General features: G+C 36.4%; 1 protein-coding gene across 7 annotated transcripts in view; it reads right to left on the minus strand.

Moving 5' to 3' along the window:
- The window catches only part of AKT3 (AKT serine/threonine kinase 3), a 303,148-nt gene that overhangs the window by 266,386 nt on the left and 14,146 nt on the right, over window positions 1–22,616 (minus strand). For 4 of the 7 annotated variants that reach the window (XM_065589151.1, XM_042848392.2, XM_042848393.2 and 1 more), the window contains exon 2: window positions 8,107–8,261. In XM_065589151.1, the coding sequence (XP_065445223.1) occupies window positions 8,107–8,152 (46 nt within the window). In that variant the 5' untranslated portion in view covers window positions 8,153–8,261. Of the gene's footprint in view, window positions 1–8,106; window positions 8,262–22,616 lie in introns of those variants that run through there. The other 3 variants (XM_065589155.1, XM_065589156.1, XM_065589154.1) reach the window with 1 other exon arrangement.

The following is a 22,616-nucleotide window of genomic DNA, read 5'->3' on the forward strand; positions in this document are numbered from 1 at the left end:
CTTGCTTACCTGAATATTCATAAACACACAAAAGGAAGTGCAAACTCCAGCAAAGCAAAGAGGTGGATTTTATTCAGAATAGTAGTTTGTGCAGTGTTTCTGCAGTATTCATCAAGTATTGATGGTGGGACTATGATAGAGAGGGAAGAGGTGCTGGACTGGAAATCAAAAGACCTGGGTTCTATTCCAGGCTCTGCCCTTGACTTGTTTTATGACGTTTGTCAAGTCAATTCCCCCCCACCCCATGCCTCCATTTCCCCCTCTGTAAATTGGGGATGATACCTCCATTGTAAAGTACTTTGAGATTTAGAGATGAAAAACACTGTAAGAGTTAGGCTTTGCTGCTGTTAATATCTTACTGTATTTCTTCTCTCTTTACTCATCTTCCTCATTACTGTCTTCTCATTTACATATGGCAACTCTACAACTATTTAATAATTTTTGCTATTAAATACAGATTAGATTAAAAAATTAAACCAGTTGAAACAAAACAAATTTATCAGGAGACACTCAGAATTAAGTACTATTAGCTGAGACAATTAGAAAAAAGAATTTTGTTTCTACTTTGTGTAACAGATGTTCAAGATAGTCTATTTAAATTTCTCTTTGTTAGAGGTGTGTTAATCTACTCAAATAATTCAGACAATCTGCAAACAAGATATCTGACAGGTTGTGAACAACAGTCAATTAGTAGCATAACTTCTGAAACTATTTTTTTCAAAGACATCCCCCTCCCCCCAAAATAACCAAACTAGGTCTTTAACGTACATTTCCAAAATTAACATCTCTTTGGCCTTTGCGTAATTTCAAAGCCTTGCCTAACAAATTCCTCAATACTTTTTCAGGTTTCATAGTGAAAGTATAGAACATTGCGAAGGCAGTAAACCAGTTGTATTTGAGATAACAAATTCAATTAATATTTTGAATCAATGGGTTTATTCCAATAATTCGTCTTTGACAGTAGATACAACAGGAAGTTTTTCCACAGAGCTATAAATTTAAAATCTGATGGCATATAAACTGCTCGTTTAAATTTTAAAAACTGCACAGCGTTAGTATTAATCTCAGAATTAGTGACCTTTGCAATACTGAATCAATCACTGGATAAATTAAGTTATTCAATATTAATTTCTATCCCATAAGCTCTCATTGTTAGAAAAGGCGAAAGATTTATACGATCTGAAGAGAAACCACACTGTCTTCCAGAAGACCATTATTTAAGAATATCTAGCATTGTAGTGCTATGGCATTGTGACAGCCTTTTTTAATATAAAGGAAGAAAAAGAGGGGGGGGGGAAAACAGTATCCTTACAATACACATATTACAAAACAACTCTCTCATTACAAGAAAACTTCTCCAGGCTCCAAGGAAGTATGAAAGAGTATCTATCATTCATCCCATGTTGGTTTTGTTAAATTATAAGCATGGATATATATTGAAATCCTGCCTTCAGAAAAAAAATCAAAAAAGCATGCAAACCATCAAGTAAATCCTCACTCCTAGTGAGCGAAAAGCTTAAGGATTTCTCAAGTAATAAGAATACACAAAAGAATGAATTCTGCTAACCAAAACACAAAGGCATTGTTCCCCTCAAGATCACACACACTTCAAGGAAAGACATTATTGGGGCTGTCGATTAATTGCAGTTAACTCACGTGATGAATCACGATTAATTTTTTGAGTTAATATCGCTGTTTTAATCGCACTGTTAAACACTAGAATACCAATTGCAATTTATTAAATATTTTGGATGTTTTTCTACATTTTCATATATATTGTATTCTGTGTTGAAGTCAAAGTGTATATTATTTTTATTACAAATATTTGCACTGTAAAAACAATAAACAAAGAAATAGTATTTTTTAATTCACCTCACACAAGTACTGTAGTGCAATCTCTGTCGTGAAAGTGCAACTTACAAATGTAGATTTTTTTTGTATTATATAACAGCACTCAAAAACAAAACAATGCAAAACTTCAGAGCTTGCAAGTCCACTCAGTCCTACTTCTTGTGCAGCCAATCGCTAAGACAAATAAGTTTGTTTACATTTACAGGAGATAATGTTGCCCTCTTCTTATTTACAATGTCACCAGAAAGTGAGAACAAGCATTTGCATGGCACTTTTGTAGCCAGCATTGCAAGGTATTTATGTGCCAGATATGCTAAACATTCGTATGCCCTTTCATGCTTCAACCACCATTCCAAAGGACATGCTTCCATGCTGATAACACTCGTTAAAAAATAATGCATTAATTAAATTTGTGACTGAACTCCTTGGGGGAGAATTGTATGTCCCCTGCTCTGTTTTATCCACATTCTGCCATATATTTCAAGTTATAGCAGTCTCGGATGATGACCCAGCAAGTTGTTCATTTTAAGAACACTTTCACTGCAAATTTCACAAAACGCAAAGAAGGTACCAATGTGAGATTTCTAAAGATAGCTACAGCACACGACCCAAGGTTTAAGAATCTGAAGTACCTTCCAAAATCTGAGAGGGACGAGGATGCTTTCAGAAGTCTTAAAAGAGCAACACTCCAATGTGGAAGCTACAGAACTCGAACCACCAAAAAAGAAAATCAACCTTCTGCTGGTGACATCTGACTCAGATAATGAAAATGAACATGCGTCGGTCCACACTGCTTTGGACTGTTATCAAGCAGAACCCATCGTCAGCAAGGATGTATGTCCTCTGGAATGGTGGCTGAAGCATGAAGGGACATATGGGTCTTTAAAGCATATGGCACATAAATATCTTGCGCCGGCTACAACAGTGCCATTAAATGCCTGTTCTCGCTTTCGGGTGATGTTGTAAATAAGAAGAGGGCAGCATTATCTCCTGCAAATGTAAACAAACTTGTTTGTCTGAGCGATTGGCTGAACAAGAAGTAGGACTGAGTGGACTTGCAGGCTCTAAAATTTCACATTGTTTTGTTTTTGAATGCAGGTGGGTTTTTTTACATAATTCTACATTTGTAAGTTCAACTTTCATGATCAAGAGATTGCACTACAGTACTTGTATTAGGTGAAATAAAAAATATTTCTTTTGTTTTTTTACAGTGCAAATACCTGTAATCAAAAATAAATATAAAGTGAGCATTGTAAACTTTGTATTCTGTGTTGCAATTGAAACCAATATATTTGAAAATGTAGAAAACATCCAAAATATTTAAATAAATGGAATTCTATTAATCTTGTGAATGAGTTATACCTGAAGAAACTGAGTTGCAATTAACCACTTATTATGACTATAAGAGGGTACAGACAGGGTCAAGTTAATACTTCAGCTAACTAACTTTTAGGTAAATTTATCTGAACAGACTATATACCACCACACACTTTTATACTGATATAATTGCACCCACACTAGTGATTGTGCCTGTTAAATGTGCTGGCTTTTTAGCCGATACAGTTAATTTGGTGCAAAAAACCTCTGTGTAGGCAAGCCCTCAGTAACCAAAACACAAACACTAAAAATGGCAATCATCAAATATTAACACATTATCCAAATCACTTCTAAAGTATTTTGCAATATAAAATCATTTCAAAAATTATTCCAGGATCAGGGCTTGGATCCAGAAACTTCATATCTAGTCTAAACCTCTTCCACTTCAGGTACAGGAGTAAATGACGGAGGGAAAGAAAGCTGTTATCCTGTGTCCAGATCACTGTGCTCAGGTAGTTGTCAAACAGCACTGGAACATAAGGCATGAGGATTATTGGTTTCTATTCCTGGCTCTGTGATTAAACGGTCTCTGAGTTACAGACACTGCCGGGAAATGCAACACACCCTGATTGCATAGTCTGCAGGAAATGAACCTGGGACCTGTTGAGCTGGAGGACCAGAAATCATAGCATGGAAGCAGCAGTTGAATAATAAACTTCTGGTTGTGGTCTAGCCACTAGAGAGTGACAGAGCCACACTGTTAGTATGAATTACAAAAGTACCTAATTTAGCAAGTTCCTTCTGAAAAGCTGTCGGGGTAAAGCAGGTGAGAGTTGTATTAGAAACCTGTTTCTATTCCCAGCTCTGACTAAAGTGACCTTCTGACAAGTCTCATTATCTTATCTTGGAATGGATGGATGTAAGTTACTTCCCAATGTACCAGTATGTGGCCTTGACTCATAATAAGAGTTATGAGGAACACAGCTGTCAACAGAAGAGGAAGGACTAGAACTCAGTTTCTGTGCTTCCAGTATAGTGCTCTTTCCCTAAATTACAGGGCATTGTGGGGCAGAGGGGAAAGTCTCTCCCTCATTTGGCTTTCCCCAAGTCATGGGAAGACTGACTTTTTCATCAAGTGACTTCCCACAGCAAAGGCAACATCATTTGCAATAAGTTTCCAAGAGTTTGCAACATTGGGTTTATTTGTGAAGTGACACTCCTTTGAGAGAGAGGATAAACCTCATAATAAGATAGAGAGGATACGGTGCACTTAAACTGTAAGTTATTCAGTGTGTTGAGAATCTGGGTTAGAGCAGGCGTGCTTAGAGAACAGTTTCAATTCTCCATAAATCCCTTTGGACCAACCAGGGTTACTCAGAATTCAACTGCAGTACCTACCACCACAATTATCAGGTAGTTTCCTTTAAATCAGCATTTTTGAAAGTGCAGAAGACATAAATGAAGATGGGTAAACCTTTAGCAAAACATTGCAGAACTGGGGAGGGAGAGAAGGCACAACTCATTTTGCTTTCTTGAATGGGGACCGATCTTTGAAAAGTTTGGGAAACTTCTTTAATTTGACTGAAATCTTCAAAATTTTCCATCTGAGATGAATTCCACACTGTCTGGAGAAAGTAAGTAGCTATTCCAGTCTGACCGTGTTACACAGTTGCAGAGAACAAGCATATGCTCTCACAGTCGCAAAATATATTGAGAGCTCTTGAGGAACAAAAACAGATAAAAGCTATAATCTCCTGAGCCAAGAAACACAGACTCATTAGATGTAACCAATCTCTTCTCGGGGCCTTCAAAAAGAGCAACCAAAATGTATGACCTCTTATCCTCAAACATCATTCAGGGGTATATTGTTAGTGCTCTCCTTCATACACAGAATTGACAGGTTTTCCTTTTTGTTCTTTGGGCACTATAGCCAAATTAAAATTAAGGGAGATCTGATTCAAATGGAATTTGGTAACTAACTTTGGTAATAAGTGCAGTATTATTTTGACTCATTCATGATAAAGTTTCAGGCATGGAGTATCTTTCCAATCACCCTCTTGGTTGATCAGAAAGCATACTCAAGTTGCAAAAGTGAGATGCCACTCACACTAGATTCTCCAAATGTTCAAAATAGAATCATGCATGCTAACGGTACAAACAACATTTGGAAAGCTTAAGTGGTGCGCCGAGACCCTCTGCAATTTTCAAGTGGTCCAAGAAAAAAAAGTTTGAGAACCACTGCATAGGAGGTTTATGATTTTTTTTCCAGCTTTTCCTGGTTTCAGTGACATTTAATAAAAATATGAGGTCACTATGCCAAATGACAGTCTTTGTTTCTGCACGCCATGCTATTTAGACAAACCATCTCATTGCTAAAATTAAAAGGTTATTCAGCACACAATATTCTTGGATTTAACTAGATTATGGAGCCACTCACACCATGATCCAGACAACCTTCTTGCAGTAAGAAGAGATGAGTCTCATTTGGAACTATGTCTAGTTAAAGGCATGACCAAAATATAGCAGTATATATCATGGAAATCTTGTTGCAAAGTATTACAAAGGTGATAATATGTTATACAGCTATCCAACATTTCTAGAGTTTCCCACATCAAGTAAAATTTAAAAGTGTCTGGGGAAGGGCAATTTGTAGCAAGTCCTCTTATTTTGAAATAGAACTAAATGAAGGAGTCAGATACAAAAATACTCATTCAGTTTACAACTTTTTAATTAGACTAGCTATATACTTTAGTCCATTGTTGCCTCTTGGTCAAAATATATAAATAAAGGGAAGTTACTCCTCTGATGTACATATAATTATACTATCAAAAAGCTGACACTGAAATACAAAAGAGCCCAAGCAAGCTAGTATTCCTAACCAGACAGAAAGAGGTCTCTTTCTGATTATACCATTATCAGCTCCCCAAGTTCTTTCAGCACCAATTCAGATATTCTTATTTTGTAGTCTCCCCTACTTATACAAACTGGCGGACTGTGAGTATAAGCTGTTGAGTTTCATATTCATACTGGATAAACAAAGTCTTATTTTGATTCCTTAAGACAATTTAAACAAAAGGATGTTCTTTTATCTTAAGAGTTTCCAAATGGTCTTGTTCTTGAAAACCACTGCTAGGATAACCTAAAGGTATTTAAACAATTAGAAGCCAAAACTATTTCTGTTATCAGCAAATTATTTTAGTGTTCTTCGGTTTTTACTTCTTGCTACTTTTTTCAGTTGTGCTTTATCTTTGCTATAGTTTTGCGAGATATACAGTCATTATATTTGTTGTAAATAAGAAAATACTCACACTATAAAAATAATAGAAAAATGTTTTTAAGAAACCTTACTATAGTCATTAAAAAGGAAGTCATGGAGAAATGCTACTTAGTGTCTTCTTTACTAACACTTTACTCTAATGCAGTGGGTCTCAAACTGTGGGTAAAGACCCCAAAGTGGCTTAAACTTGCTGGGGCCCCGGGCTTCAACCCTGGGCAGCAGGGCTCAGGTTACAGGCCCCCTGCCTGGGGCTAAAGCCACTGGGCTTTAACTTTGCCCTCCCCTCCCCCGCGGGCAGATGGGCTCGGGCTTTGGCCCTACCACCCAGGGCAGAGGGGCCTGGGCAGACTCAGGCTTCGGTCCCCACTCCTGGGGTCATGTAATAATTGTGGTTGTCAGAAGGGGGGTACTTCTGATACAATGAAGTCTAAGAACCCCTGCTCTAATGTGTATTTTCTTCCAAGTGAGATAAAAGAACTTATGAGCTGTAAGCATTAATTTTAACTGGAAGCTGCCATAGATTTGTGTAAACTGTGGCAGAGAGCAAAGAAGCCAAAGTCAAAGCTTAGGAAACGTTTTTAAAACTACACACTTTGATACTACAAATAACTGAAAACTTGGGAGTGCTCTAAATATCCCCAGCATGAATTAGTTCCCATCCTACTCAACCAGGTCACGTACATACATACACTAGTACCCATGTACACAATACAGTAAAGATCTTTAACAACATATTCAGCATGGGAGCAGAAAAGCATTTTTGTGATGGAAAAGTTAAGCTTTGGACAAATCAGGCCATCCTCTCCTAACGTGACTCCTTGGGGTTAGTTACAAAATGAAGTTTGTAACTGCCAACAGCTACCAATTAAGTTATAACTACTTAAAAACTAAGTATCAGCTTTAAACGGTCACTTATACTTTAACTGATGTGTGCTGAATTTAATTTATAAAACAAAAAAATTAGTGAGATTAAATTAAACAGAAGCACATCTCTCAGTCTAAACATTTTTTAAAGGCATTGTTTTCACATGCACTACCAATCAACTAAATGCCCAATCTTGCTATGGACACATTTTAATACTAAGAAAATAATTTTAAACTGGCCTCCATGACAGAGATATTTGTTCCCAGATCAGCAAAAGTTAAAAAGTAAACTTTATAAAAAAAAGTTTCTTAAAAATGCAAATGCCACAGCTCTAAATCAAAGCTCAAGCACACTAACATTCCTCAATCTGTTACATCAATGACAGATTATAAACAGTCAATCCAAAAGCTAAATTTAATTGAATTAATACAAAATTGCTCTTTATTTTGGAAAACGTTTGTAACTTTATTCACATGAGCCCCAGTTCAGCAATACAGTTCGGCACATGCTTGACTTCATTCAAATAGTCCCATTGACTTTTGCAGAACTCCTCACATATATACTACTAAGCACATGCTTAACTGTTTGCACGATCAAGGTATCAGTGCCCATGTAGTCTGGATTGTCGCATTAACAGAGAGAGAGGATACTTGCTATTAAATGGGAAAGAACATTACAGCAAAGTATTAGACTTTTCATATTCCCAGCTGCAAAATATCAATAAAATAATAAAATAAAAAAATATTGATAGCATGCTACACATTAGAAGGATTTTCTGTTTATATTTGGAACTTACCCCTCTTCTGAACCCAGCCTTCTTTCACAATGGTAACATCGCTCATGATGGCTCCACTCTGAGCCCTCAATTCAGAGAAAAATTCTGTTCAATTATCAGCTTAAACGTTTGGCTTCTCTTCTGCTGCCCTTCCCAATCTCTACTGAGGAGTCAGCCTGCAAGGAAGTATTAGAGAAGGAATAAAGAGTTAAATTCTAACAGCTAAGTCTTTACAAATGTCTCTCATTGATTGACCCATATTTAAAAAAAGGGCCTGTTAAAACAATTTTTGAATAGCACTATAAAGAAAGTACTTCTCTGGTCTTATGGCAGGTTTCAACAGCAAACAGAACTTTCAACTAAAATACAGTTGTTGCAAACAATGTTAAATAAACTATTATCACCTACACCAACTGTAGAGTATAGAGTTCTGTCCATGTCTAGAATGCAATTAAAGGAGACTGTCAATGGTTGGACCTAAGCACCTTTCCCTGTTTTCAGATGTTATCGGTGTCCATGTAATTCATAAGTGGTTCTATTTTTAAACTTTCAGTGCTCTTATTTTCAGTTTTTTATTTATTTAAAATAAAGTGCCAGATGCACAGGACTCATGAAAAACATCAAGAGATAGTATACCACACATATACATTAGAAGAAAAGTTATTTAAAGAAATATTTCAGTCTGAATCCAGTTTTGGATTATAAATGAGAGGTTATTTTTTCATGATTGCTGAAGTCTGCTTTTAACGGATTTGTAATTTTAACAAACATAAGGTTATAGAAATATTTCCATACCCTACCCAATCCAAGCCCTAAAAACACTTCAAAATTAAAGTAATTAGCAGAATCATATTGCGTACAAAACACCTCTTATGTAAAAAACAGATTAAAAAGCCTCTTAAGAGTTGTCATTAGCCAAAAAAAAGATATAATTTTAGGGTACATATCTTCCCACAACTTTCAACCCAGTTTTTAGATGGTACGGTAGAACTGAACCTTATATCCAGAAGTGTCACTGTCAGAAGCCACACTGTTTCCTCCTAAACACCTCCCTCCACAAGCCTGCACCATATTACAGGAGAGAGAGAGAGAGAGAGAGAGAGACTAAATCGGGGGGAGAGGGGAATAGACACACTTTTTGTTTATATATTTTTGTTTTATAAAACATTACTATCACTCACACTTAGTATATAACTAAGTGAATGTAAATGTGAGATAGACCCATACATTGCATTGCTGCTCAGAGCCAGTTGGGAAAGTGAAGGGGGAACAATATTTTCTGTGCAACCAGCAATTTGTCCCTTCCAATGTTTGGTTCAAAATTATACTACTGTAAATAACTTACATTTACAGTTGCATGTTATTTATTATTTGCTTTTTATTTCCTTTGTATAGATGCTGGAGGAAAGGTTATGTTTGGATGGACATTGTGCAGTAAAAAATAAAATCTGTCATAACGACAAATATATTTTCCTTATATATTAATTTATGACATGATAATACACCTCACCTCTACCCAGTTATAACGCTGTCCTCGGGACCCAAAAATCCTACTATGGTATAGGTGAAACCATGTTATATCGAACTTGCTTTGATCCGCCAGAGTGCGCAGCCCCGCGCCCCCTGGAGCACTGCTTTACCGCGTTATATCCGAATTTGTGTTATATCAGGTCACATTATATCAGGTTGCTTTATATCGGGGTAGAGGTGTATATAAATATCAAGGGTATTTAATTTAACATTTTATGTTTTTCATGTATTGTTTTTCAGAAATATACAGGTGGATTTTTGTTTTTTAATTTTCTTTCGTTCAGATACTACAATCATTGCTACACACTATAAGGCCCAAATCCTGCAAACTCTTACACTTGTGCTTAAATCTAACCATATATACAAAAGCGCTGGATCCCATATACTCTAGAAAAACACCTAAAACAGAAAGATTTTGTTTGGTTTGTTTGCTCTCTTATGTATGGCTTTATTTAATTGTAAGAACTTTCTTTAAGGTCAAGACAACAGATCCTCATCAGCTGACTCAAGGCTTTTAGATGCTGTTCTTAAATGTTCATATCTTTAAGCGTTTCGATATCATTTTAGGTATTATTTAGGGTGATGAAGAGGATATATAGTTTTGTATTTCTGCAGCATTAACCTTAGTACACAAAGTTTATTAGTGATTTTCCTAGGTTATTTTATGTTTTTGTACATAGGTCATGAGAGTTTTAATTTGTGCAATTCAGATTAGAGTTTTAAACCACTGTCTGAGAAAAGTGAAAAACTACTAAGACATAACATTGTACATACAAAAAATATTTTTCAGGAAAACTCTGACTCCAGTTTCACTCTCACAGGAGACTTCATCTATTCTTTAAGAAGACTGAGAAGCCACTATTATTACTACAATAAATAACAGTCACAGTAATATATCTTCTCATACGACCTCTCCATTACTAGAGGTTTGCAACCATGGCAGCCTATTCTGTAAATCCTCCTGCTCATCTATTTGTGAGCCAAAAGTCCTTTTGATCCACCCTGGATACCATACTGTCCATCCAAGATTTTTTTTTCCTTCCTCTTTTTGTTCAGACATCAACTTTCCCCTTCAGGGCCTACAAACATGCATCACCCGCTGACCTACTTAAAAAATGTGCCCTGCAAATCAAACCATTCTTTTCTTAAGATCTCGGATTAGTATTTGCTGAGTTCCTATCTCCCATACTTTTTTCATTGGTTCCATGGTTTGTCAATATTTTCAGAATTCTTTTATAACCACATAATTTGAAGGACTGTAGTTTATCGATTGTTTGAATGTCCACCTTTCATAGTCGTAATTTAACACAGACCATATGTAAGTTTTTAACAGTCAGAATTTAGTTGTGAGATTTGTGTCCCTTCTCATCAAACGTTTATTCTTCCAGAATATCTCTTTCGCTCTTGCTATTCTGGTGCTGACTTCAGGATCCAATCTCCCATCTTCTGTAATGATGCTTCCTCAGTAGCAATAATTTCTCACTTACTGTATGGCTGTGTCATTTATTGGAATCTTGCATATCTTCCCAGGATCCTTGCATACCACCATAGTTTTTGTCTTGTCCACATTCAACTCTAGACCATATTCTTCGCCATATTCATCTATAATCTCTACTAATTTCAACTGACTACCTTCTGAATCAGCCAACAGCACTGTGTCATTTGCACAGCAAATATTAACCTATTTTTCATTCATCTTAAACCTTCCTCTGTTTCTTCTATTAATTTAATCACTCATTATAAACGTTGAATAAAGTCACTGATATTATACAACGCTGTCTCTCACTCCTTTCGATCTTTACTCAATTTTCATTTGCATCTCCCATTATAATTGCCTTCTGATTCTAGTATAATTGTTTTATTACTCGGAGTTTGTATCCATCAATCCCGACAGCTCTAATATGTTGAGAACTTTGTAGTGGCAGATTCTGTCAAATAGCTTTTGAGGTCAATAAAACACAAATATCATAGAATCATAGGACTGAAAGGGACTGTGATAGGACATCTAGTTCAATCCCCTGAACTCATGGCAGGACTAAGTATTCTATACAGGTGTTTGTCTAACCTGCTCTTTAAAATCTCCAAAGATGGAGATTCCACAACCTCCCTAGACAATTTATTCCATAGCCATCCTGATAGTCAGCAAGTTTTTCCTAATGTCCAACCTAAACCGTCCTTGCTACAATTTAAGACCATTGCTTCTTGTCCTATCCCCAGAGGTTAAGAACAACAATTATTCTCCCTTCTCCTTGTAAAGACCTCATAGGTACTTGAAAACTTATGTACCCCCCAGTCTTCTCTTCTCCAGACTAAACAAATACAATTTTTTTCAATCTTTTCTAGACCATTTTTGTTAGTCTTCTCTGAACTTTCTCCAATTTGTCCACATTTTTCCTGAAATGTGCTGCCCAGAACTGAACATAATACGCCATTTGCAGCCTAATCAGTACGGAGTAGAATGGAAGAATTAGTTCTCATGTCTTGCTTACAACACTCCTGCTAATACATCTCAGAATGATGTTTGATTTTTTGCAACAGTGTTACAGTGTTGACTCATACTTAGCTTGTGATCTACTATGACCGCCATAGCCCTTTCTGCACTACTCCTTCCTGCGCAGTCATTTCCCATTTTGTATGGGTGCAAATGATTGTTCCTTCCTAAGTGGAGTAGTTTGATACATATCAATTCGTTCTCTTTATACAATTATTCGGATTATTTGTATTTCTCATTCAGATACTACTAATCTACATTTATTCTTCATCATTTTATTTAGTCTTCCATATTCCCCTTTTTCTGTTATCCATCTTTGTGCTTTTACTTTCCTTCTTTCATTCATCAGAACAATTATTTCATTTGCTATCCGTGGGTTTTTCTTATCTATTAACTTCTTCCCTACCTCAAAGTGTATGCCTGTGGGATCTCCCCTACCTAAATACCTTGCAGTATTTCAACCAACAGAACTGAAACATACAAAATGAACTGGATGAGAAGATAAGTGACTGAATTACTTCCAGCATCACAATATTACTTAAGAATTACCTGGACTGTTTATGGGACCCTGACCAGGGTGGATTTGATTTAAATCACTAGTCAGGAAGACTCAATTTAATCATGGATTTCTACATAAAAGTGAATTCTTGTTGGTTGTTATAACCTTAATACATATTCTTCACAACTCAAAGACAGATGTAGGTTTCATTTTTAGAAGGTACACGCTACATATTTTTAAAGTGATTTAGTGAAAACTTTTCAGATTAGTTTTACAGCTATATCAGAAAATGAATGATTGTTTGGTTATTTCATAGACCAAAGGTAATTGAAGCAGATAATTATTAAGTCATTGGTAGGTGACCATCTCCAATTCAACAGGTTAATCATTAATATTTGGAGGGTTTTCTTGCCATCCTGGATTAGGAGAACATCACTAGACAGATATTTAAATTGTTGTATTTAACTAAAACAACAGTGTTATGTATTCTGGATTTTTTTCTTCAACAGCAAACACATAATATTTTAACAAAACAAGCATATGAATTTTTGAATTTAAACATTTAAGTTTTTTAAAATCAGGTTTGTTTTTGTTAAAATTGTTTTTTTAACTAAAATAGTTAAATGAAATAGTCTATTTAATTTTTTTTTTAAATATGTCAGCCAGGTCAACATGAGAAACATAAAATATTGGCTTCTGAAGATAACTCAGTCGCCTTCACCTTCATGTGGAAAAGAAAAACAAGCTTTCCTGCTTTTTCAGGTCCCAAACGATTTCTCAATTTTGGAATGAATTAGTCCAAAGGAAGATAATAATCTTTCTACACTGGCAGAAGAAGCTACTGCTGTTAAAAGTGAGATTATCACTTCAACAGTCTCTGAATCCAAGTGCCTAAGTGACTTTCACCAGTTCACTGATGTGACTTTCTTTAAAACATCATCAGCAAACACATATTTTTTGAATGGTTCACCCTTAGCTCTGAAGTTTATTATAGTTGGCATTATAGAGGGATGATTGCTGGATGTCCATGTCATAGCCAACTCCTCTTCTTCAGCAGTTAAGGTTTGACCCTGGTACTAAGTATTGAGAATATTTGCAAGAAAATGAGCTGGAGATAGTGCTTTTCATGGATTCATGGAAGATAGCCATTGATGGACCTATCTAGCTCCCTTTTGAACCCCGTTATAGTATTGGCCTTCACAACACACTCTGTCTGGCAAGGAGTTCCAGAGGTTGACAGTGCGTTGTGTGAAAAAATACTTTCTTGTGTTTGTTTTACACCTGCTACCTATTAATGTCATTTGGTGGCCCCTTGTTCTTGTATTATGAAAAGGAGTAAATAACACTTCCTTATTTACTTTCTCTATACCACTTTTATAGACCTCTATCATATCCTCCCTTAGTCGCCTCTTTTCCAAGCTGAAAAGTCCCAGTCTTATTAATCTCGCCTCATACGGAAGCTGTTCTCTATACCCCTAATCATTTTTGTTGCCTTTTTCTGAACCTTTTCCAATTCCAATATATCTTTTTGGAGATGGGGCAACCACATCTGCACGCAGTATTCAAAGTGTGGGCGTACAGTGGATTTATATAGAGACAATATGATATTTTCGATCTTATTATCTATCCCTTTCTTGATGATTCCCAACATTCTGTTCGCTTTTTTGACTGCCACTGCACATTGAGTGGATGATTTCAGAGAACTATCCACAATGACTCCAAGATCTCTTTCTTCAGTGGTAACAGCTAATTTAAACCCCATCATTGTAGATGTATAGTTAGGATTATGTTTTCCAGTGTGCATTACTTTGCATTTATCAACATTAAATTTCATCTGCCATTTTGTTGCCCAGTCACCCAGTTTTGTGAGATCCTTTTGTAGCTCTTCGCAGTCTGCCTGGGACTTAACTATCTTGAGTAGTTTTGTATCATCTGCAAATTTTGCCACCTCACTGTTTACCCTTTTTCCAGATCATTTATGAATATGTTAAATAGGACTGGGCCCAGTTCAGATCCCTGGGGGACACCACTATTTACCTCTCTCCATTCTGAAAATTGACCATTTATTCCTACCCTTTGTTTCCTATCCTTTTACCAGTTACCAATCCATCAGAGAAACTTCCCTCTTATCCCATGACTGCTTATTTTGCTTAAGAGCCTTTCTGAAAATCTTAATACACTGGATCTCCTTTGTCCGCATGCTTGTTGACCCCCTCAGAGAATTCTAGTAGATTGGTGAGGTGTGATTTCCTTTTACAAAAACCATGTTGACTATTTCCCAACAAATTATGATCATTTATGTGTCTGGTTGAAACTATCGTAAAGAACAAAATTGTCAATTTGCCCGGTACTGAAGTGAGGCTTACTGGCCTGTAGTTGCCAGGGTCACCTCTGGACCCCTTTTTAAAAAGGTGGATAGTCTTCAGAATCCTGTATGTTGAGGATGGATTCTCCTAAACAAAATAAGTCAATGCAGTTATTTATTACTACCATACAGCTCATTTAGTATTTCCCATTGCATTCACTGACACTCAGTACTACATTAAAGGTGAAATTGTAAAAGGAACATCTGCCTATTTCAGCTATTTATTTTTTATCACAACTGCATCAAAAATGATAGTACCACAGAGTAACAACTATATTTTTTGCTCAAACATGAGAATTCAAGAATAGTCTTTTGTTTCTACTGCCTGTCCCTCCCTTCTCACATTTATCTCCAGACTTCTTCTCCTTGTCCAGATCTATTCCACCCCCAACAATCTTTTATTCATTGAACTTTTTGAAACTTTGCACTTTTAGAGAGAGGTAAGGGATTGACTCTGGGTACACAAATTTGCAGAGGGACAATAGGGTTGAGGTCTGTTATTTCCCACCGCTATATATTATTTATTTTTTTAAAACATTTTTGCTGTTAACAAGTATATTATCTCTGGAGACACACATCCACAGTTTGAGAACTTCAAAACTAAGCATCTCTGATGGTATCTTCTAGCCTGAGCACTGAGTCCCATTGGGCAGATAGAAAGTTTAACCTAAATAATTTATACAGAAGACTCTGGAACCCCATAAGATTGGGTCCCTAATCCATGAACTATTGGAACTCATTTACAAAACTTTTCTTAAACATTACATGAATATATTGTCTCATACTATAGAATTAGAATTTATAATCCCTATTCCATGATGAGATATCTTTGAGCTATAATGTATCTATCTTTAGATAGGTTTTTTCCTCAAAAAGCATTTTATCAAAATAATCCGATTTTATTTTTATTTTTTTAAATCATTGATTTTTATCCACCCTGACTATAACCTTTAGTCCTGGATACAACAAATGTTAATAACTTTGCTTACCAAAAGTAAACTCTTCAAACAAATCATAATTATATGTGAAGTTAGAGGAGATAGTAAATAAGTTAATATTGAGCTACAGAAATTAAAATAAATGTACAATAAGATCAAATTTCAAAGGGGCCATTTTAAGATATTTGTAGCTTTAATCCCCATTTATTAAATTTTGTTGAAACTTTGTGAAAACATTTTACTTCACTCTGAAACTAAGACAGTAAAACACTAACTGATTAGATTTTCAAGAGTTACTCAGTACCAGGGATGTCAAAACTGATCTTATTGTGAAACTTCATTTAAAATGTACCTGTTCAGAAACACACCCTCTCTCTAATATGCAAGCGGGGGGGGGGGGGGGAGACTTTTAGGACCATACGGATTTCATTAGAGACAAGTAGGATACAATGTGTTATTTACAAATAAAAGCCTCATCTATACTAGAACTTCACCTATTTCAAGAGACCCAATAATAATGTTCCATTTTGTACCATAGACAGGACCTTAACTTTGTTCCCAAACACTGTAATTTGGTCAGTCAACAACACTGATGTTCCCCAACACATTTGAAGTTCCAGAGTAGCTGGATACTGAGAGGATCAAATGGGCATAGTCACCTTTCACTGTTCCCAGTACAGTAATTTTCCCATTTTTGTAGGTCTGTCTTATAGCAAGAGATGAGAAAAAATCTTTTAACAGTGTTTGGGACAGGAAACCATAATTCTACCAACACTGACAGGGACTGAGGGTTGACTAAACTTCAATTTTAAATATTCTGAGTGGGATGACAGTTTATTTTATCACACTGAGGGAAAGTGGTAGTTTGAGCTTGAAAAGGAGTGTGGTGCTGGCAAAAAGACAATATATTAGGGAGTATATTGAATATAAAATAATACAAGAAAAAGGAGCTAAAATACAGCATATACAAAATAATAAGTATAACGGCAAAATTTAGGTAAAAAAATATTTTCTTCCTAGGATATTAAAGTTTTCCCAAGCCCCATTAAACTATGATTTTTTGCTTGTTTTAATTTACAGTTAGAAAAACAAAGTACTATATTTTTATCATATTTCTTAAGGAAATGCATCTTTCCTAGAAGAACTATTTTAAATGAAAGACACGATAGGGCATGCGCTTGCTGATCTAGGGTCACGTTTTAAAATACAATTTCCTCTTATTCACAAAACGTTGCAATGGCAGACAAAAATACTTGGAAGTCATGAAGGTAAGATGGCTTGCAGCAAGAAGAAACTTAAAGGACAAATATTAACTTTAGCCATAACAAATATAACCCAATCATTTCTTTGTATATATTGTCAATGATCATCAAAACATAACAAATACTGGGAATTTTAAATTGCAATGACAGTATCATAGTAGCTAGCATGCTAGAAAGTAAGTTTATGTAACAAAGCAAGCAAACTCAGTGCATGAAGGAACTAGAGTTAAAGACCTCTTGCAAGCCAACTGCCCCCTAAAAAGGAAGAATTTACCTTATATTCTTCAACTGCTGGAAAATCTATCAGAATGGATTGGGTTGTTTCTCCCTGCAACAGCAAGAACTTTTACAGACAACCTCCTCTGGTGCTGTAATAGCAAATCATGCACATGATGCATTATACGCACACAGGAATCTATTCTTCGATACATTTGACGATGTAAGTCAACACTTAACTCCAGCAAGGTAAATAAATTTTAAATCAGAAAAAAAGATTCTACTTCGGAACCAATGATGATAACATTTCCTCTCTCCGCTTTGGGATGCTATGAAACCAGTATTAAGAGGTTACATTCAGCTATTCCACATACAACGAAAATTTTAAAAAATGAAATGTTAGTTTAAGTTTCTAGCCCTTATAACTGCAAAGACATACTTCCCAAACATGAATTAAGTGTCAACTGATGCAGTGCTGTCTTAAGAATGAACCACACAGACAGTGCTGGAGCCTCTGGTGACAGAGCTTTCTCAAACTGAAGATGAATGAAAACCGACCAGTGTCTTTTTAGCTTTCATTACTACTATTCTCAACTCTCAGAGCAGTGAAACTGACAAGAATCAGGTCAATTATACTCTGCTGCTGCATAGGAAAGGTAAGAGCAGCTACAAACATAAGCACTGAAACTATTCACCAAAAAGAGAACTTAAAAATAGAGTCTGGGAAGAGCAAAGAAGCTTCCATGGACCACTGTAGCAGTCTGGTACCTCTAAAAGTTATGATGGAGTGTGCTTTCTCTCCCTCCTAGAAATGAGAGAGGTTAGGGAGCTTCAAATTTATCAGACACCTAATAAGCAGACCGCTACAAAACATGGAAGTACCAAACAAGAGCCTAGGAAAGGGACAGCATCCTGGCAGGAATCCCAACATCCTCCCCTTTCCCAACAGGAAGGGTTAGCTGGAGAAGAAAAGGGAAACAATGTTGCCAGCGCAAACAAAACAATTTTGGCCCCTTCTGCAGGTACTCTCACAAAAACATAAGCTCACGCAATTTTGGAGCAGAGAGACAGAGATTCAAGGTGAGACTCACAAAAGGGACTTAGACATTACAATGCTGAACCTAATTTTAGGGACTCTACTGCATAATAGAATCCACAGCCCACCGCTAGGCACCCAGGCTCCCTGTACAATGAACAGGGAGCTAGACACTTAAGAATGGGATCTACAAAAGCCAGCAAGCTGAGCAGGGAGCCTCATAACCTATCCAAAAGGAAATGTCACCTAATCTCCGCCCCTCAAAGGGAGGCGCGTGCTGGGCCAAATAGAGGTGCCTCCCTCTGCTCAAGACTCACACCTGTGAACTCTCTCTTGAAGTTAGGTGCCTATGCCCGTTCTCACAAACAATAAAAACGGTGGTGGTGCTCCCCTTATAAACTTCAGCCTAGTGGTTACAGCATCAAGCAGGATGTGGGGAAGACTGATTAAATCCTCCCCTCTGCCTGATAGAGCAGGAATTTCAACCCACACCTTTCAGGAGAATGCCCTGATTCTGGGGAACATCTCTCACAATCTCTCCTGTTGAAGCAGTTGCAGTTTGTATACAGAAATATTTATGTGACCAGATAAGAGTGAGAATGAAGCCAGGAATTGTACAAAATTGATAAGAGAAACCATCTATGGCCAACAGAGATTAGGACAATAAGAAGTTTTGGTTTGGAGATTTTTTTTAAATGTATAATAGACACAAAAAGGATCCTAACACAGATACTGATCCATTACTAAGTGAAAACGGTAGAACTGTCAATAATAATGCAGAAGGGACGCAAGTGTTCAATAAATATTTCTGTTCTGTATTTGAGGGGGGGGAAGATGACTTAATTATATCTGATGATGAAAAACATTTTCCAGTCCAGTAGTAACTCAGGAGAAGGTTAAATAGCAGAAATAAGCAGGTCTGGATAACGTGCATCCAAGAGTTTTAACAGAGATGGCCAAGAAGCTTGCTGGATTATTAATCATAGAAATGTAGGCCTAGAAGGGAACTTGAAAGGTCATTTCTGTTGCTCTCTTCTGGTCTCTCTCCAATTTGCCTCATATTTCTTAAAATGTGGTGCCCAAAACTGGACACAATACTGAAGCTGGGAGCTCACCAGTGGCTGCATGCTAGCTTAGGCATCAACGCTACCCATGACAATGAGGCCTCAACGCCAATGCACATCGAGACTATGCTGCTGGGGGAACTGTGGCAGAAGTATAGGAGGCGCTCTCAAAGCATAGAGATATTGAATTCCTCTACTTTCCCTTCACATAGCACTAATCTAACACAGCTCTCTAAACCAGTAAGTCAATTGCAAACTAAAGACTAGATTCAGCAGTACACTTCTGTTGTTCTGTTCTTCTCTGATGATGCAAAATATCTGTAAAGCCAGTTGATCTGACTGCTCTGGTTGTTTTGTTGTTTAAAGTCTTAAAAACCTTTAGTCTTTTTTTTTTTTAATTTAAGGTTGATACTACATATTTTCCCATCTTTAGAAATATTGCATGGTTTCTAGTTTAGGGTTTGTGCATGATGTTTTTAATTATTTTTAAAAACTAAAAAAATTCACACACAAAAACTGTGCTAACATTGAGTTAAGGTTGAGAGTACTTATAAGTAATACCACTGTAAAAATATTATAAGGATGTATGAATTATTCCAAAACCAAGTAATACAAATCCACGAAATTCAGAGCTTAGGTTACAATTAAAAGAAATCCTAACACATTAAGGGAAGAAATGCACCATTAAGCAATTTAGGCAACCTTAACTCTGCCCTGTAGTTATATCATGAAGAGAAAAAATACGAAAAAATCTAACACGTCTGTAAAATCTTAACTGGCACCACAAACTGCTCAAATATTACATGTGACTTGGGGAATACATTTTTAAAAATATTGTTTAATGTGCTCATAAATAAGTTTTCAATGTAATTAAAAATGAAAGAAATCATCAGTTACTAAGCTCAAATAATTATGAACAATTTTTTTTCCAATTAAAACTCTACAGTAATGAAAGTATAGCAGCAAAACCCTGCAAATCTAGAAAGGTGATGGTACCTCCTATAAAAATGGAGACAAATTATGGAAGGGCCAGGCAGCCTCGCTATAGTAATGAATGTGGCCCTGTAATAATTGACTCTTTTATACGAGTATAATGATGCCCTCAAAATCTCCAAATCCTTCGATCATTCAACTAAACCAGAATGACAGAGATACCAAAACCAGACAAAGGTCCATACTTATATCTTCTTCATATCAAAAATATTAAATTATAAATTGTGTGTGTCCACTATCATTTAGAATTCTAATCAAAACAACTAGAGATGTTGTCCATTATAATTAGCTAGGACAAGAAAGGCCATGATGCAGGGTACACGGTGGCACAGGATGTAGCTATTTAATTTAATATTAAATTAGGGTGACCAGATAGCAAGTGTGAAAAATCGGGACCGGGGTGGGGGGTAATAGGAGCCAATATAAGAAAAAGACCCAAAAATCGGGACTGTCCCTATAAAATCGGGACATCTGGTCACCCTATATTAAATAGCTACATCCTTATGATGACGTAGTCTGGGTGAGAGACCCAGGTTCAAATTTACCCTTAGAGCACTCGGCCACCCTGAATCTCTCTCTCTAAGGAACCAGATGCAAGGGTCTGTCTTGCTCTTACTTGGACAGAACAGCCAATAACCTACTGGTTAGGACACTTACCTGGGAGATGGAGGAACCAAGTTCAAGTCCCTACTCCAATGATTATTTGTACAGGGTAAATTTGAACCTGGGTCTCCCACCCAGACTACGTCATCATAAGAGATGGGGAAGAAGGGCGGCACCACCACCTGTTCCACAAGTTGTTGGGGGGGGGAGGGGAGGGATAGCTCAGTGGTTTGAGAATTGGCCTGCTAAACCCAGGGTTGTGAGTTCAATCCTTGAGGGGGCCACTTAGGGATCTGGGGAAAATCAGTACTTGGTCCTGCTAGTGAAGGCAGGGGGCTGGACTCGATGACCTCTCGGGGTCCCTTCCAGCTCTATGGAGATAGGTATATCTCCATATATTTTTATATTAAAGCATAGGACTGAGTGGATTAGCTCTTTAAAAAAAAAGTGAAAGTGATCCAGAACTTTGGTTGTAACTAAACATTTGCAGAATAGATTACATCTCTCATTGTGGTCTGTACAGTCTCCATGGGGTTGAATGGTTTAAACACCACCATTACTCAACAAAAGGGACCAGGAAGAGGTGTATTACTGATTAATTCATTTCTGAAGCTAATAAAAAATTGATTACACAGGACAAAGGTAATAAGAGTAATATAAGCTAGCACATATCACTATAAAATGCCGATCTTTTACTATGTATAACTTAAGACACTTACATTAATCCCTAAATTCCTTCCCATTAGTCTTCTATCCTCTGTAGTTTATAAAATTAACCTAACAAATTTATACTCTTTTGTAATAAGTGTCATATATATTTTTTCTTTTCATTTGAAGTTTGCAGCAAAAGCCATAAAATATTTCAGAATATTGGTATTAATCTATTTTTAAAAAGCTTTATCTCATGGTTTAAAAAAAGGATTTACTTGAAGCTATGTGGTGCATGGAAAGACAGCAGTGTCTCCCTCTTACACTGGGGGAAAAGGTACACTGAGAAAGATAAATGGGTTATTGTGATTCCCAGATTGCTCCAAATGCACCCAGATGTATGATGTGTGTTTTGCATTAACAAAAAATAATTCTAGCTTCATTAAATTTATTTGCAAAAATAAACCAAGAAATGCTTCAAGAACGCTGCAAATAAGAAAATAGAGGCACAATGTAATATTAGCAAAATATACACTACATGAATGCTCTTTTTTATTTAGATTTTGTTTGAAAAATTTTACTGGTAACTATAAATCTGCATTTCGGATCCATATTAATAATGGAAAAAACAAGTTGTTCCTACTGACTGATTAACACACAGGGCTATAGCCAAAGTAATTTGAACCGACCAACTCTGTTCTTATTTACCAAAGAAACAAAAACTCATTACATACATGAAGACATGGAAACCTTTAAAAATTAGTGGATCCTTCTACCAGCTTTTAAGAATCTTAAGGATGTCTCTTTTACCTTCTTTTTTCCCAGGTGAAATAGCTTTAACATGCCTCCATTTTTTCCAAGTTCTTCCCCGTCTCAATACAATGTC

This window comes from Chrysemys picta, chromosome 3 (assembly GCF_011386835.1).
Source record: "Chrysemys picta bellii isolate R12L10 chromosome 3, ASM1138683v2, whole genome shotgun sequence".
NCBI lineage: Eukaryota > Metazoa > Chordata > Testudines > Emydidae > Chrysemys > Chrysemys picta.